Raw genomic sequence first — 17,256 nt, 5'->3', positions numbered from 1 at the left:
GCCGAGAAAAAACTCTCAGTAGCGTTTGGCTGCTTGCTGCTACTGCCAATACAGTTAACCACCACACTTGAAGTAATCGGAAGCAGGAGAAGGTATTCCTCATATGCAAGTGAATTGCGCATGCGGATGAGCCCACTAGCAACTGCTCAAATGAACCTGATGTAAGCGGTTGTGACATCATGCTCACAGAAAGGAGTTTATTGTTACTAAGTATTACATAGTCTTCGCCCTAAGGCCACTTGTCAGTGGCTGTTTGCAGACTTGTGGGAGCACAGTGTTTTCTTGTTACAAATGGCATAATTTCATTGCAACTAAAGATTTATTTTTTTTCATTTATGTTTCATTGCTGCAGTATTATTCTACAGTGCCAGGATACAGCAGCATTCTTTGCTAGAGAGTCAATTCTTACCAGTCAAAATAACAATTTAACAGAAAACTAAAACAATGAAAAATTCCTGGGTTTTCACTGTTTTCTACCGGATGAAAAAATTTCCGGGTTCTTCCCAGATTTCTGGTTGTCCTGGGTCTTATCCATCTTCATTTTTCACACCCATTCTTTGTACAAATATTTAATCCTTAGCTTTGTTCCAACGTTTTCTTACGTGCTGACCCCCAATTGGTACCCAGTCTCTGAACATTTTCCTAAATTTAGCCATTACTAAAAAAAAATTGTACACACCATACTCTACCACTGGTCATTACTTCCCACCCAAGACTGCTACAGTCAACTATTTCCTGTATAGTCTTAATGGGTTGAAGCACCGCATTTCCTCCTTGTTCTTCATGGGTCTCTCGATGTAGTCACTTAAGCAGTTCTTGTAATGTAGCACTATGGATTCCTATTGACAAGCAAGCAGACAATCTGTGTAATTTGAGAGTAAGGGTAGCTAACCCATTTGAAATAAATTCAGAGAAGCCATTATAATGCATTTAATAATGAATGCAATGAAACAGTTAACATTTAAATTGGTGAAACTGTTCAACATAAGTTACTAAAAATCAACGCGTATATGTCAGGAGTTCACTGTGATATGTGCTTGAATGAAATATTTTCTGTGCCCAAAGCCAAAATTGCAACTGTGGAAAATAACTTTTACAGTAAACGGAAAAGATACATTAATTTTTTTGGAAATTGGTCCGCCTTTTATGCAAAAACACTTGTTTCTTGGTACCCAAATATTGTTCGGCACCTCTGTACCATCTCAGTGGGATTTTGTTATTGGAAACTGTAAAAAGTGAACATACTTTATGTTTCAATTAATCTAAGAAAGTGACATCTAAAGAAAATTTTTATTCTTCTTCTGTGATTTTTAAATTATACACTTTTTGCAGGACCATCTGTATGGTGTCCTGGACTGATAGCTTGTAATCTGCAAACCAAACACTGGAAATGTGAGGTTTATCAGCAACTTAACATGTCTTGATTTCTAAACAACGCGATTTTGGTGTGTCAAAATATTTTGCGTACATATTTGTTATTACTCAGGTTCTATTGTGACAGTCTCCTTTTGCTTTATGAGGGCACTGCACACTCACACTCATGTACTTCTTGTAATTTTGTTCTTACAATGTTCTTGTGTTTTCTAATTCTGTTGGCATTCATTTGTTATAAACGAATTTGAATTTTGTTTCCTCTCTCTCTGTCTGTGTGTGGGCGTGCGCGCGCTCTACAAATGTTTGATTTCTCTATCTTACGGGGCTTGCAACAATTTTCCTCTTCTACATGTTTTATTGTGTCTAGCTCCTGTGTCTGATCCTGTTTGCTTATGGATGTTCTGTTCAACCCATGGAGCATGAATCTGAAGCTCTCTTGCTTGCTTGCGATTAGACACATTGTGAATGGTGATGCTCATAGTTGTCAGTTTCCCAAATATTGTGAAGTCATGTGGACTGTTCTTTTTCATATGGCGAAATTCAGAAAACTTAGTGTGTTGTCAGTTTCTATTTCTATTGTGGTGTGAAGTTTTGAGTATAAGTTGTTTATTTCATCATGTAGCAGTTATACATATGACCACTTGCCATGCCACAGGTGCACTGATGACCGATACTTACTGAAGGAAAGTTCCAGATCTCTCACCTGAGTACTGGCGGCACCCAATCACAGAGGCCGTGGGCTGCGAGTCTGTCTCACGGCCCCACGGCTGACTCATCGCCATGCCGCATGGTGAATCTCCTGCAGCCGCCTGCATGGGAAACTGCTTCTCGTTCATCACCGCTGGTGTATTCTGCACTGTTCCATTAGCTGCAGTGTCACATTAAAATGTAAAATTTACAAAATTGTTGTTGATAGTAAAAGCAACCACACATGCTCAATTCAGACAGTTCATTTCCTACTTCAACACTTTATGAGTCTTTCACATCACTTGATGCTTTAAAAGAACCTCTTCTCTGCACACAGGACACATCTCTCTTCCTTCTCTGTAACTACCAATCATGTAGTACTGCCGTCAAAGGCAACATCTAGTAAAACTTTGTCATATTGTGTTTTGTTTTTCACATACCCACTGGTTGTTCCATCATTTTTATTAAACACTATACACTGAAGTGAGGAAAGTAATGGACTAGAAATATGCATATATAAAATGAATAGTATCACACACACAGGGTATGAAAGGGCAGCTGTTTGGTGAAGCTATTCCTTGTACTCAAGAAATTTATGTTTCATGTGATTATGGCCATGACGACAATACTAGTTTCAACACAGAATGGTAATTGTACCCAGATGCATGTGACATTCCATTTCGGGAATCATTAGGGAATTCACTATTCCAAGTCCACAGTGTCAAGAGTGCACAGAGAAAACCGAATTCCAGGTAGTGCCTCATGGCCTTCACTTAACGACAGAGCACAGTCCCATTTGCATGCAGTTGCCAGTGCTGACAGACAAGGAACACTGCCTGAAATGACCACAGCAATCAGTGTGGGAGACAAGGAACGTATCCATTAGGGCAGTGCAGCGACATTTAGCATTAATGCGCTGTGGCAGCAGACGACCGACGTGGGAGCCTTTACTGAGAGTGCGACAGTCTGAACTGTGAAATGCTTGCTGTCTGCAGAGATGGTCACCTGCTTTGACACAGAATGACTGATATTCCTCAAAAATTCTAAAAAATTATGCGAGTTTGACACTCGATGCAAATTACATTGACGCAGACATCTATAGTTCAATTAACTAACCTAACAGTAAGTCGCTTATTAGGTTCACACCAGTTGGAATTACTTCACTTATGGGCCAAAGTCAAGAATTTTATTTCTTTTAATTTTCATGATAATGTCATCTGTACGAATCACCCTGATCTGTGACACATTCCGTGTACAGTATTGTGAAGTGTGTGGTAGAAGTGCTGCTACAAATATGAGATTGTGATTAAAGACAACAAGTATTTGCATACTACAGATACAGAAGTACACTCAGCATGAGATTGCAACTGAAGATACGTTCTAACTGAACAACTTGTATGACAGTAGAATGAGATTTCCACTCTGCAGCAGAGTGTGCACTGATATGAAACTTCCTGGCAAATTAAAACTGTGTGCCAGACTAAGACTCGAACTCGGGATCTTTACCTTTCACAGGCAAGTGCTCTACCAGAAGTACTAGCAGAAGTGAAGCTTCGAGGACGAGACATCAGTCATGCTTGGGTAGCTCTGTTGGTAGAGCACCTGCCCACAAAAGGCAAAGATCCTGAGTTCAAGTCTCAGTCCGGCACACAGTTTTGTATGACAGTAGTTTGAGTATCGTGCAGTTTACACTGGTGCAACATAGCACCATGCATGCTGCCAGTAATCAGGTAATGTCGGGGCTGGTTCGAACAACAGACGTTAATGCAACTGCATGATGTGCTAGACAATCAACACTATTGTGCCATTAGTGTCTTCAAAGAGATTGGGTGTTCACATTTCAAAATGCAGGCAGTCATGATAGGTACTGTCTGTATCCTTGTAAGTAACTTGAATATGTTGTATACGATGAGACAGAGGTGATGTTTATTAATAATGGGGTGTTTTTCAGTTGTTGAGATTTTGAAAAATCTATCGTCAAGTATTTTACAGACTGAATCCTCAAAATAATGGTTCCTCATGTTAGTTTACAGCTATCTCTGATTGTTGCAGTTGTCATGTGTTACCGGAGTAGTGATATGCAGCACGAAATGTTAGGTATAAATGAGTGAACAAAAGATCATTTTTTTGTATTCTTTATTTAAGACTAAGACATATGGTAAAACTAATTATGTGTTGTGTGATGCTGTACATCAGTGTTGTTGCAGCATTTCCACTAGCTGCTGCTCGTTGTTCTGCATGGCGAGGTCCAGAGGGGTCCTCCCCCCGCCATCCCTGGCCACACTGTCAGCTCCCGCCTGCAGCAGTTCAACCGCCACCCCTGTCTGGCCCCACCTTGCCGCCAAGTGTAGTGGCGTGAGCCCCAAGTCATCTCTGCCATTTGGGTCAGCAGATGCATCCAGCAGCACCTGTACCAAAGCCGTGTGGCCATTTGCTGCAGCGAAGTGTAGGGGTGTCGTCTGCCTCCTGCCCCTGGCGTCGACCTCCGCGCTGGCCCCTATGAGGCAGCTGGCAGCCCCCACATGGCCCCAGACTGCTGCCCAGTGCAGGGCAGTCCGGCTGTACCACGCTCTGTCCCTCACCCCCACGTCCGCTCCTGCCGCCAGCAACCTGCACAGCTGCTCTACCGCCCCCTCCTTGGCTGCTTCTATCAGCCTCCTCCCTCTCTCTGCTTCAGAAAGCAACCTGCACAAAACATCAACACTCTTACACTCTGCTATAAACACTCAGACACCAAATGAAAAAACCATCACAGACGTAAAACTGTGACCAGTCGTGTATACACTTCTGCTTAACGACAAGTTACAAATCTAGAAATCTCCCCTCTACAATACAGATCTATCAGCGTATTGCTGACATACTTACCAGTAGCCCACAATACAAATCTGCAGCCACTTCCCATTAAAAATTGGTTCACTCCATCTCATTACTAAATGAGCTGTAACGTTCTCCTAATTCACTCCAAAGAGTCACCTCCTTTGACCTGTGAATCCTGTTGGTAACCAATGGTTGACCTCCACAGGAATACAACTCTAACACTACCTTCTGTTGGCAGCAAACCCTTCTGATACTTAGGAAGAAAACACAAGTAACTAATCACATACCTAAGTAGTGAAATACGTCATCGCCTGTCAACAAAACGTAGGTGCCAACACTGACAACATTATTGAAAGCGAAAGCGGTGAATATTGGATCTATTACTGGGTTTATGTATTAGTCTACATCAATGTCTTCAAAACATTTCCCATTACATGTTATACATTTATTCCAGTGTTTGTACCAGTTACTGAAACAATTCTGGAATTGTCTATGAGATAACCCTTATCTCTCAGGGATGTGTTTCGAATATGATCTGTGTATGAAAAAGACAGGCCTTTAAGGTCTGTCTTAATTTTTCGGAACAAAATTTCATACGGGATGATCGTGGTGCCAAGGGCATGACTACAGTATGATTTGTAGCCAAACATGCAAGAACACACAACAAATTGTAAGCAGGTGCATTATCACAATGCAGGGATGTTTGTTCCACAACAAATCTGGAGTTTTTTTTTTTTATTCAGGCCACTGGCGATGAGTTTTAAAGTTGCACTGCTTGCTGACCATTTCACCTTGTGACAGGAAGTCATGGTGCACTAAACTGTTGAAATCTAAGAACACTGTGAGAAACATGACATTCACTTTTGACCGTTGTTGGCCATCTGGAATATTGTCACAGACTATTGGTTGTTAGCTCAAACATCATATCGTGAAACTTATTTCGTCTTCTTTTATGAACCTTCTCATAATCATCATCATCATCATCATCATCATCATCATCATCTTCAAAACATGTGTATCAGTCGTAAAGACTAGTTTTACTGATGGTAGACTCACCAAAAGCAGTATGTAATATTTCTAAAATCTTGATGCATTTCATTCCATTCTTGTAACAACATGTAATACAAATGCACTAACCGCTTTTACATTAAACAAATAATCACCACTACTACTAACACACCAATAACCCTGTTAACATCTGACAACACACTAAATATCCTATATGCCTGATGTACACATACTTTTGAGATATGTTTACCAACATGACAAAAAAGTCATGCAAATGAGTTTTAGAACATGCAAAACAAGTTTTCCATCACTTTTGAGCACAACTCGTGTCACAAGAATTGTCACGTTTCAACACATCCCATCAAAGGAAAGCCTTAAATTCTCCAGTATACCTGCAGTGTTTTTTGTTTAATATCTTATCAGATGGAATACATATGCCAATTTTGGAGGAAGTTGTAGACAAACACATATTCAGTGGAACAGGCATTCGGTTTTATATTTGTAACATATACGGGAGCCCTGACTTTTGATTCCTGTTCCCATGTTAATGTAATTACTCCATAACGTTGCATTTCAGGAGTGGGCAGTCGTCTGCTGCATTATGATAGTGTCAACTCATTTACATAGCAGTAAACACTGCCAGGATTTGTCTCCACACTGGGTCACTGCTGATTTAAAACATGCGCTGTGGTACAGCACTTTGAAAGAGCGCAGAGAAGTATCTCATGACGTACGTGGGTAGGCAGAGTGGGCACTCACTGGCTCGTTCACTCACTCACTCACTCACTCCACTGACAGACAACACTGCATCATGAACAAAAGATAGTCAGGCAAGGCTGCACCACTGTAAGTGACCTTTCAACTGTTTACTTGACTGCACTGTAGAACTAGCATGAACTACCAAGTCTATATGCGAGTCTTTTGTGCTTCAGTATTCTTCGAATGCAGGTATGTACACCAATGAGAAGTCAGACATGCTAATTTTATATCAAGGATGTCAAAGGAATTCTGTTGAAACAGGAATGTCTTCTTTCCATTGTCCATTGCACCAGAGCCTTGCACGAATAATTAGGTCACCGGTGCGAACAGAGAGCTCCAGCATCATCACACAGAGGATAAGGACGAAGACTGTGGCTGACAGAGAACTTGAAGACGCTGTTCCAGCTACGACGCCTGTCAGTTCAAACAGTAGCATGAGACATATCGATAGGAATGTGGGAGAAGAGTGTCATTCGCACCCCACATTCACATAAATGTCATCCCTACCGTCTGTCAGTACATCAGAAACAGTCGAAGACATTTTGGACATAGCATACAATTATATCTATCTGATCTGCAGTGCCTGCACATGACACTAAAAATCCATGCTGGCTTGGTCAGGTACAATACTAACGACCTTGAATTGCGAATGTATGGTGTGGTATGATAGGAAATTACATTGTGGGACCTTACTTCATCAAAGGGGAGGAGGTTAAATGGATGTACGTATGGACATGTTCTTACAAACATTCTGGCCATTCTTCCAGATGAAGTACCACTGTATAACTGACAGTGTATGTGGTTTGAACACGACCATTGCCCAGACTCTTCTCCTGCTGTAAAGCAACCACCAAATGAAAAGTTTCCTGACTTCTGGGCAGGATGGAATGCTGCAGAACATCAGCAGGCAAGCTACCCTGATTTCACTCCTCTATTACTTTTTATGGAGAGCACTGAGACATGCAGTCTGTAGTGAACTGCAACTATGTCAGATGATATGAGCCATTGAACCGCCATACAATGCAACTGCATATCATCCAATGCATCTCCTGTTCATCTATTTCTCAAACAGCAATTCCACAAGTGGCCTGAGGTGGATGGTCCACAACTTGAGTACTTACTTAAATTTAAAACAGCATTTTGTTAACAAAAGTATTTAGTTTGTGGGTGAAAAGTCATCAGTTACTTTGAACAAAACGTTTAACTTATTTAAAGTTTATTGTCTGTTTATAATGGCAAGTAGTTTATAATTTCGACCTGACAGTATGTGTTTCACCATTAACAAGCACTTGTGTGCCTTCAAGCAAAGACAGGTCAAGTATTACACGGAGCTGATGAAAGTCGTGGGATACCGATGTCTACATACACAAATGGTGGTAGTATCGTGCACTCAAGGTATAAAAGGGCTGTGCGTTGGTCAGGCTGTCACTTTTACTCAGGTGACTCACATGCAAACATTGCCGTCGCCTTAATGGCTGCACGATGGGAATAAGCAGACTTTGATTGCAGAATGGCAGTCAGAGCTAGACTAGGATTGTTGATATTTTTAAGAATATGGAGTATCCAATACATGAATATTTATTAAAATGTTTATATCGACTCTTGATATATTGAAACACCTGTGTCTATCGGTGGACAAAATATTGGGGCTCTCCTGCCTATAAAAATATCGGCTACACGTTGTAAATATACTGCTGGTTTTCGAGCTGTAGAAGTATCTATTTATTATTACATATTCTGTACATCAACAAGGTAGCAACCTGCCCATCTCCTTTAGAGCAAGAATTGAAACGAAATGTTGGATGTTCACGCATGCCGATAAACACTTCGTTAAAAGTGGTAACTCCACACAAGTGGCACAATGAAAGGCGTCTGATGGGTCAATTGTTTGGTTTTGTCGCATATATGGGATTTGTCTGATACACTTCATGTCACCTTCCCTGTTCTTTCATTTCCGCAAATGCCAGCGACCTAGCAGCTGTAGTGTCAAAATTGCATGGTGACTCTAAACATTTGCAGTTACTGTTGGTAGTGCTGGCCGCCAATTATGTCAGCATTTCCCCTCACACGTCTGCACCCACTGCAATTACCATTCTCGACATTTACATTTTTGTTGTTTATTTTCAGCAACTGTTTTTAAAGAATATCGATTCAAAGAAATAGCACACTAGTTGCCACAAAAATTGTGTTTCAACGCCAATGGTGTTCTGTTTCTTATCAGTCTTGTTACTCCATTCAAACCACCACCCCCAGTGCAATCTAAATTGTTCTGTGCCACATATACTTGCTTTACAGTGTCAAACAGAAAGATCAGAAATGATGAAAGCTCAAAATGTAGTAGGACCCCTTCACACAGTGAAAGTAAAATTATGTCCTACTACAATTTAAAAAAATACTTCAAATATTTTTGGAAAATTGTGAAAAAATATACTATAAAACTGAAATATCAGCAGTTGATATTGCTATTTTGATATCGATACAATGATATATATCAGTGTCACATTTTCCAACAGTATATCAATATTTTTTGGAGAAATTAATGATATTTTCATTTCATCATGCAACTAAGCTAGATGCATGGGAAATTCCATTTTGGAACCATTCCAACATCCACAGTGTCAAGAGTGTGTCAAAAATACCAAATTTCAGGCACTGCCTCTCATCACAGAACATGGTTACCTACTGCCTTCACTTAATGACCGAGTGCTGTGGCATTTGCATAGAGTCGTCAATGCTAACTGACAACCAACACTGTGTGAAATAACCACAGAAATCAATGTGAGACATTATGAAGAACACATATATTAGGACAGTGTGGCAAAATTTGGCCCTAATGGGCAATGGTAACAAGACCGATGTGAGTGCCTTTGCCAACAGCGCAACATCGCCTGCATTGCCTCTCTGGGGTTCGTGGCTGTATCAGCTGGACACTAGATGACTGGAAAACTGTGGGCTGGTCAGATTAGTCCAGAGTTCAGTTGGTAAGAACTGACGGTAGGGTTTGAGTGAGGCGCATATCCCACAAAGCCATGGACACAGGTTGTCAATGAGGCATGATGCAAGCTGGTGCTGGCTCTAAGTGGTGAGGGCTGTGTTTATATAGAATGCACTGGTCCTCTGGTTGAACTGAACCAAACATTGCCTGGGAATCAATATGTTTGGGTACTTAGGGGAGGCCATCTGGAGCAATTCATATACACTTCATTTACCCAAACAATGATGGGATGTTAGTGACTGGCATTGCACCATGTCGCTGGGCAACAAGTATTTGCAACTGGTTTGAAGAACATTCTGGGCAACTCAAGCGGATGATTTGGCCACCCAGATCACCTGACATGAATCTCATGGACTATTTATGGGACATAACCGAGAGGTCAGTGGTAACACTTTCGCAATTATAAAGGGCTGTAGCGGCAGCACGGCTCTATTTCTGCAGGCTACTTCTGACAACTTGCCGAGTCCCTGCCATGTCTAGGTCCACCACAATTCAGAAAGTATCCCATGACTTTTTATCACATCAGTGTATTATCATTGACAGTATTGCAGTGGCTGTGTTACGAAGACCAACACAATGTTCGTTTGTGAATTCGTGCATGTCCAAAGAAAAATGCACTGCAGCGGCTGCAGCCATTATGAAATGCGTGAAATGCTTTTGCAGATGCGAGTACGACAGCCTTCAAGTCCATAAGAGAATGCTGGCAGTGACAATTCATGCCAGACCTGGACTCGACCCCAGACTTCCCGCTTTACGCAAGTGCTCGCCTTAACCACTTTCGCTATACATGCACAACTCATGGCCAGACCCAAACTTCCAAAATGTCATCATTCATGCATCACTAACTGTACTCAGACACACATCAATTTCTGTACTGGGGAGGACGCTTTGATTGAAAGCCATTGACTGATGTGGGGAGATAAAACATGCATGCATGCATGTCCGAACGAGCATTTCATCATTCTTCTTAAAAAGTTTGGAGACTTGAGCAAGAAGAAGGAAGGAAATCGGCTCGTGGCATATATATGCTGTCCAGGGAACAGTCCAATCCATGAAGCTGTCAGGTGTTGGTTAGGCATTGGTTGTACCATGACTGTCACTGGGTAACAGCACAAATTCCAGACAGTTACTGGAACAACGATTAATAGCAGCCAGCAGTAGTATAACATATTGGCTGAGAATTGTTTTGTCAGTTACTGGGGAATACGCTGCTCACAGTTGCTTACTGGGTTTGCTGATATTTCACTGAAACACCATGATGCTAGCTCCAAATGATGATATTTTCTCATGGAAGTTCGCATGCGGCACCAGACTTGAGTAGGACACAGCCTGACGTCTCTGCACTGAGAGCTGCATCCACAAGCCTACAAAGAACAACTGGCCACTCACATCTTGTTAAACGCTTGCCATGTACTGCCACTGTGATGATTCCAATGGAGCTTGTTGTTACTCTCATTAATCTTAGCCTCATCAATAATTTTAGTGTAAAATCCAGTAGTAGCTATGAGTAACTTTCACTATTTAGTGTGTAAGCTGGGCTTCACTCCTGTGGAGTCAGGGTGGTTGTTCTGGTGTCGCTATTTTACCAGTAGCCCACAGCAATTCTGTGGAGCAAGTGAAGAGGCTGTTCACAACGTAAGAAGTTTATATGTATCGAATGTTCGCACATTTATTGGGCTATGCAGGTGGGCATGGCACACAGGCAGATTGTGTTTCCGTCAATGGCAGCTGAGAATCGCGATATATGCAACAAACATACCAATATATGAAAATGAACAGGTGTTTCAGTATACTGAACTAGGAGAAAAGAACGAAATCAATAAGGGAATCTGATGGGGTTCTGGGCAGTGGAACACAAAGAACTTAACACAGACAGTTTTACTGGCCAGAACAATGGAACCCTTGCTTCACTAACACAATAACCAAATTGGATAACAATAGGAAGCCGTGGGACCCACTGCAAGTAGATACACACATTGCTCATATCTACGGTTGACCATTCTAGATATTGAGTTATGGAATCCTTGAATCTCTGTATAGGTGGGAGCAATGAATTTTCTTAAGTCAATTCATGCATTTCACATGCCATTTAAGTTACAACATATGCATTGCACCCACTTTCCCACTTGAAAGTTGGGACACACTATTCCATAACGTCTTGCTGCATTCTTCTCTGATCAGTTTCAAATGGCATGCTGAATAGTCACACTGTTGGTCGTCCTATGCCCGTGCAGGTACTAGTCTGGTACATTGAGCATGTTCAAGTTAAGAAGGAACTGCAATGTCAATCTAGTCCCAATGAATGCATCTTTTAAACCTTTCAATTCACTGTCAGCCAAATTTTTGTTATACAGCCAACTGTCTGACCGCTACCGTCGGTCGCTTATTTCCAATAACAGGGAATAGTTATGTGAAAGCAAGCAAGAGCGGGAAAACAGGCATAAGAGAACTACAGCTATAGTATGAGCACTGCTTCTGACCAACAGCTTGTTAAAATGTCTTTTGCTCAATTCCTGGTCTGCATATAAAAACCACACTCCTTTAGAGCAAATTATCCCTCCTTAAAGGTGTGTGATACAACAATTTGTATCACTGGAAAATTTAGCCTCTAGATGTATGTTTGTTCAATGCCTATAAAATGTACTATTGCACTATCTCCATGTACACCTTCAAGGATGGCGAGTTTCATGATAAACTCCATGACAGACTGTTTTGCATTCGTTTGCGTGTCATCAAATTCCATCAGTTGTTATCACACCATTACACGTGTATCATTTAAAAGAGTGGATGCTTAGCTGAATGTTCTGAACAGTTTGCCTTTGTGACCTTTTGTCATTTGTGCTCGTGGTTCAAGTTAATGGTCTGTCCTGAACATTTCTCTGGTGTCGACAATGTCTATTCTGTTAAGTGTAATAAGTGTGTCGTATAGGAGGTTGATCTCTGAACCTCACAGAAACATTTTTCTGTCACCCTCCTGATGAAGATGGTGAGTCATTAGCAGTTAACATTTTTTCCATCAGAAATGTTAACACTTTCAAATGAGTGAAAGACAGTCTGTGACCTCGCACTTAAAAGAGGTTTCTTGTGAGAATACATTCACGTGACATGTAAGTTTCGTTGAATGGCAGTGCACTGAAACCTTGTCTTCTCACCAACTTCTTTTAGGACTAATTTTTAAGGTACGTCAACACCATAAAGAGCCCCAGCCACATTAAACACACCAATTAAATGAAGAAGTAATTTTTCCTGATAGCTCCAAGCTCAGCTTCATCGAAAATTTAAAAAATTTAAATTAGATCTTTTCAGTGTAACATTTGGTTGACGCGGCACTGAGAGTTACTGTGAATGTACAAGTCGTGCGTTAACAGTGATAGTACTCACCGCAGGCGGGAGACGGCCGAGTCGTCAGGTGGCGGGGGAGTATGGTGGGCAGCTGCGGTGGGAGTGCGGCCGCGGTCGCTGAGCGGCTGAGTGCCGTGGCTGGTGCTGGTGGGCCTGCAGTCTGCGGTGGCCGGCACGCTGAAAACAAGAGGCACTGCGTCAGCGGGTGGGTGCACAGGGTATTGTGGGGGGGGGGGGGGGGGGCAGAAGGCCGCTTACTGCAGCCGGGGGCCTGTCCACAGTGGCAACACGACACACGCTGTCTGTGACGCTGGTGGGGAGCACGAGTTCAACAGCCCACCGTTCTGTCAGTTTACACACTGGTTTTCCCAAGTTCCACCATAACAGCAGCTAAGTGTACCAAACAAAAAATTGTTCAGAAAGAACAAACCAAAGGTAAATGTAAGGTCCCAGTATTCCTGGACTGACAGGATTATTGAACAGGACATTGCAAATACGTCACTAAAGCAATACTCAAACTAGCTCATTTAGCAGAGACTGAACTATAACAGGCACACGTAACAAACATTAAGACAGCAGATACTTAACTTTGCAGGGAAGGTATTTCAGATAAGGCACAAGAGAATGGAGCTAAGCCAGTGGAAACTTTTAGTCATTAAAAAGTAATCATAACATTTAAATTTTGTCCACTAAATAGTGTTGATAGACATGAGGAAACAACACACTTGACTCAGTAGGCCCATAATAGACATCAGACTACAATGCCGAATGAGTACGAGGAAGATCAGTAATGAGGACAACGTAAATACGTTACCAACATCTGGTAAGAGGCTGCCACTGAATGAGAATTAAAAGTTCGAATTTGTCACTGTATTCAGTGTAAACATATTTACATGTTTTTGAAGGAAAACCACCTACACAAGCTAAGATAATTGATTTCTGTGATAGCTCCAGGAATCATGATTGCACGAAGGGAGTAAAATTACTGAACAGCACCTCAACTGTACGTTTATTTATTGAAGATATGAGTGGTTCCTGCCTTTACTGTTTGACCATTTTAAAACAATGCTGTGTAGAGATAAAATTTAAAAATTTTCATTTACACAGGGAAATCACTGAACACTAAAAAGAGTGTGCTTTGCAATGGCGTATCGTTAGCCATGGGGCTGCCAGTGCCAACAAGCTTTGAGGAGCTATGCTCACCTCAGCTGCGAAACTGCTGCTGATGGCTGAGGAGCCATGGGTTAAATTTCATGGAAGATGGCACATGACATCAGTGGGAAGCAATTCACATGTAAAGCTATGAACATCTATTTTTAAAAATAAACAACAATTTAACCAAAATGGGGCTTCCTACACCCTACAGATATCGTGTATTTTAAAAATAGTTTTATAGAACTAATAATAAGCCTATCTAATAGGTTAAACTGTAACCCAGAACCTCATTTTGAGGCGATCGTTTGCAATACAAAGACACTGTTTCCATAGCAACTGCTATTAAGTTATCTCACATATTCATAATGGCCCACCGGCCTGGAGACTTAGGGGGCCACCAGCAATGATGTTCGTCTTCCGGTCCTTCTCTTCCAATCCAGCATCTCAGACCTCACACGTTGTCACTTATCTGTGGGGCTACGTAAAACATCAAACTTCTACCTCCCCCATGCCTGACACTCTTCGAAGTCTGCAACATTGCACTGTTGAATCTGCGAATTCTATAACAAGAGACCAGCTGCTTTGTTTGTGGCAGGAAATGAGGCCCTGCTTTGATATTTTTGTTCAAATGGCACTGAGCACTATGGGACCTAACATCTGAGGTCATCAGTCCCTTGAACTTAGAACTACTTAAACTTAACTACCCTAAGGACATCACACACATCCATGCCAGAGGCAGAATTCGAACTTGCAGCCAAAGCAGTTTCACGTTTCCGGATTGAAACTACTAGAACTGCTCGGCCACCACGGCCAGCTGATATTTTTTGTGTAACACATGGTGCTCACATTCAGTGCATTAAAAGTTGAAGATTTCTATTTCCAGGAATGCTGCAGCTGTGTTTGTCTTTTGTATTATGGAAGCAATAAATGTGAAATCTGTTGCCTCTTTCTGAGTAGCCCTGTACATAAGTGGTGACTTTATGGCAGTTGCTATGCAAACAGCATCTTTGCAATGCTAACTATTGCCTCGAGGCGGTGTTCTGGGTTACATTTTAACCTATCATATTGGCTTATTATTTACTGAACTGTTTTTAAGACATACGAAATCTGTAGATTATACAAACCTGTTTTTTGGCCATTCACAGTTACATTTTTATACATTTTTAAATGACGATACGTTGTTTCAATGCACACTTTTTCATGTTTGCTGACTTCCCTGTGTAAATGAGAATTTTTAATTTTTACCTCTACAGAGCATTATCTGAAAATGGCCTACTTCTAGAGGTGGAAAACAGTCATATCTTTAATAAATGATTGTGTCTTCGAGACATTTTTACAAATTTTGCTTAACTGATATACCGATGTATCCCAATAATGTTATCTAAAAATTTTGAAGGAAGTAATTGTAACATCAGCTGTCTGTGACTTTTGCCTATGAGATTTAGAAGCTAATGTCTGCAAGCTGAGTGGCAATCTGAACTATATTTACATCTAATGAATGAGTAACAAGATTTCTTGAAAAGACAAACAGTAGTGACGTGCTTCCGTTTCAAATATTAATCATCATGTTAAATTACATAGGAGGATCAGCTGTTGTCATATTACAAGAAACAACTATTTTTATTTGATTATAAATAAAATTATATATAAAATTATGCCACATTCCCCTGTACTCCTTGTACATAGTAGAATAAATTGGCTACAGAAATTGCTGGCATACACCATACACATACCAAGGAAATGAATGACAATTACACAAAGTAAAGTCTGTACTGCAGCAGAAGCATTCAGTGGCAAAAGCATAAGGAACACCAGTTGGTGATTACACTGACTGACATCACACTTCTGAGAAGCAACTTAACACTTTTAGGATGCTGTGTTTTAGTCATCCCATGGATCACACTTCAAGGTACCATTATGCTCCAAATGCTGCGCCCCAAAATACGGATTTTCAGTGGGTCATAACTCTTGTTCCGCTGGTGACAGAAAGCATGCAGTGTTTCGGATAGCCCTTAGCCTGAAGGCCATTTGTATACCAGACAGAAGATATGTCATACTGTTGCTATCCTTCAGTACAGCGTCAAAATTTGAACACCACACACTCCTTCCAGCCCAGGCAAACTGAGGAAATCATCTGGTTATTTTGCATTAGGTGTGGCTCACGCTGGACCTTAGGTGGCTTATGAAAGCACAATTTGTTCATGGGCAGTTCCTGGGAAAGCCACAAAGGACCAAGATTTTTGTGTAGGGAAAGCACCAATTGTGGGGACAGTAATTTCTATTCATGACAGCACCTTCGCTGTGTCTTCTTAAGATGACATTTTTCAGGAACTTTGAAACTTTTTGGATATCATTATCTGTTATGATATCTAAGAGTTCATATTTAGTGTCTATATCCACTCAAAGTATGTGTGTGATATCCCATCTGAAGTACACATAGTTTTAACTGATGTAATGAACACATGGCAAGGGTTTTAGGGCCATTGCACAGGTTCTGAGGTCATGAAACTTTGTTTTTACCCATCATTTTTCCATCAATAAAACCTTATGACATACTACCTCTGTATAATAGGCACTTTGCACGTATATAAATAGATGGGAAGCTGTACTACAGTGCTAAAAATGGCCTCATGAGGGTTTTCACGTGTTGAAAATAACTTAAAATTACTGTTAAAAACATATATAACTGGAAAAGCTGTTGATTCTGTAAATTATTACTAACAACATTTTTATGTCTTAAGACAAAAATTTCACTTGATCAAGGTATACAGAAAGAAACCTAAGTCAAATGATTTTGTGTTAACTTCATATTATGCATACTTATTTGTTGTTTATATATGACGAAGAACCTAAATGTGCCGAAGTAGGTAAGTAAACTGTCTAAATGTTGTTGACTTACAGAATTTGATTGATACGTGGCGTACCACCTAAACTTTTCACTGCCATTATCTGTGGAACCACCAACAGATACTGACTAACAGCTTTCACGGGTATGAATGTACAGCAGGGGCTCAAGAAAGTAAAAACTATGGGACATTCTAAACTGTGCGGAAATATTGGTTTCAACAGAAAGTAGTAGTTATGGCATTAAAATATAAATGCCATGTGGCTAGGGCCTC

General features: G+C 40.9%; 1 protein-coding gene across 1 annotated transcript in view; it reads right to left on the bottom strand.

The window, feature by feature from the left end:
• Positions 1–4,201: 4,201 nt before the first annotated feature.
• LOC126213070 (ankyrin repeat domain-containing protein 23-like) overlaps positions 4,202–17,256 on the bottom strand; it is a 41,319-nt gene continuing 28,264 nt past the window's right edge. The window contains exons 3-4 of the mRNA XM_049940657.1: positions 13,022–13,159; positions 4,202–4,746 (exon numbers count right to left, since the gene is read on the bottom strand). Coding sequence (XP_049796614.1) covers positions 4,254–4,746; positions 13,022–13,159 — 631 coding nt within the window. The 3' untranslated portion in view covers positions 4,202–4,253. The remainder of the gene's footprint in view (positions 4,747–13,021; positions 13,160–17,256) is intronic.

Source organism: Schistocerca nitens, chromosome 11 (genome assembly GCF_023898315.1).
Source record: "Schistocerca nitens isolate TAMUIC-IGC-003100 chromosome 11, iqSchNite1.1, whole genome shotgun sequence".
Taxonomy (NCBI): Eukaryota; Metazoa; Arthropoda; class Insecta; order Orthoptera; family Acrididae; genus Schistocerca; species Schistocerca nitens.
This window is presented reverse-complemented; position numbering and strand designations above follow the sequence as displayed.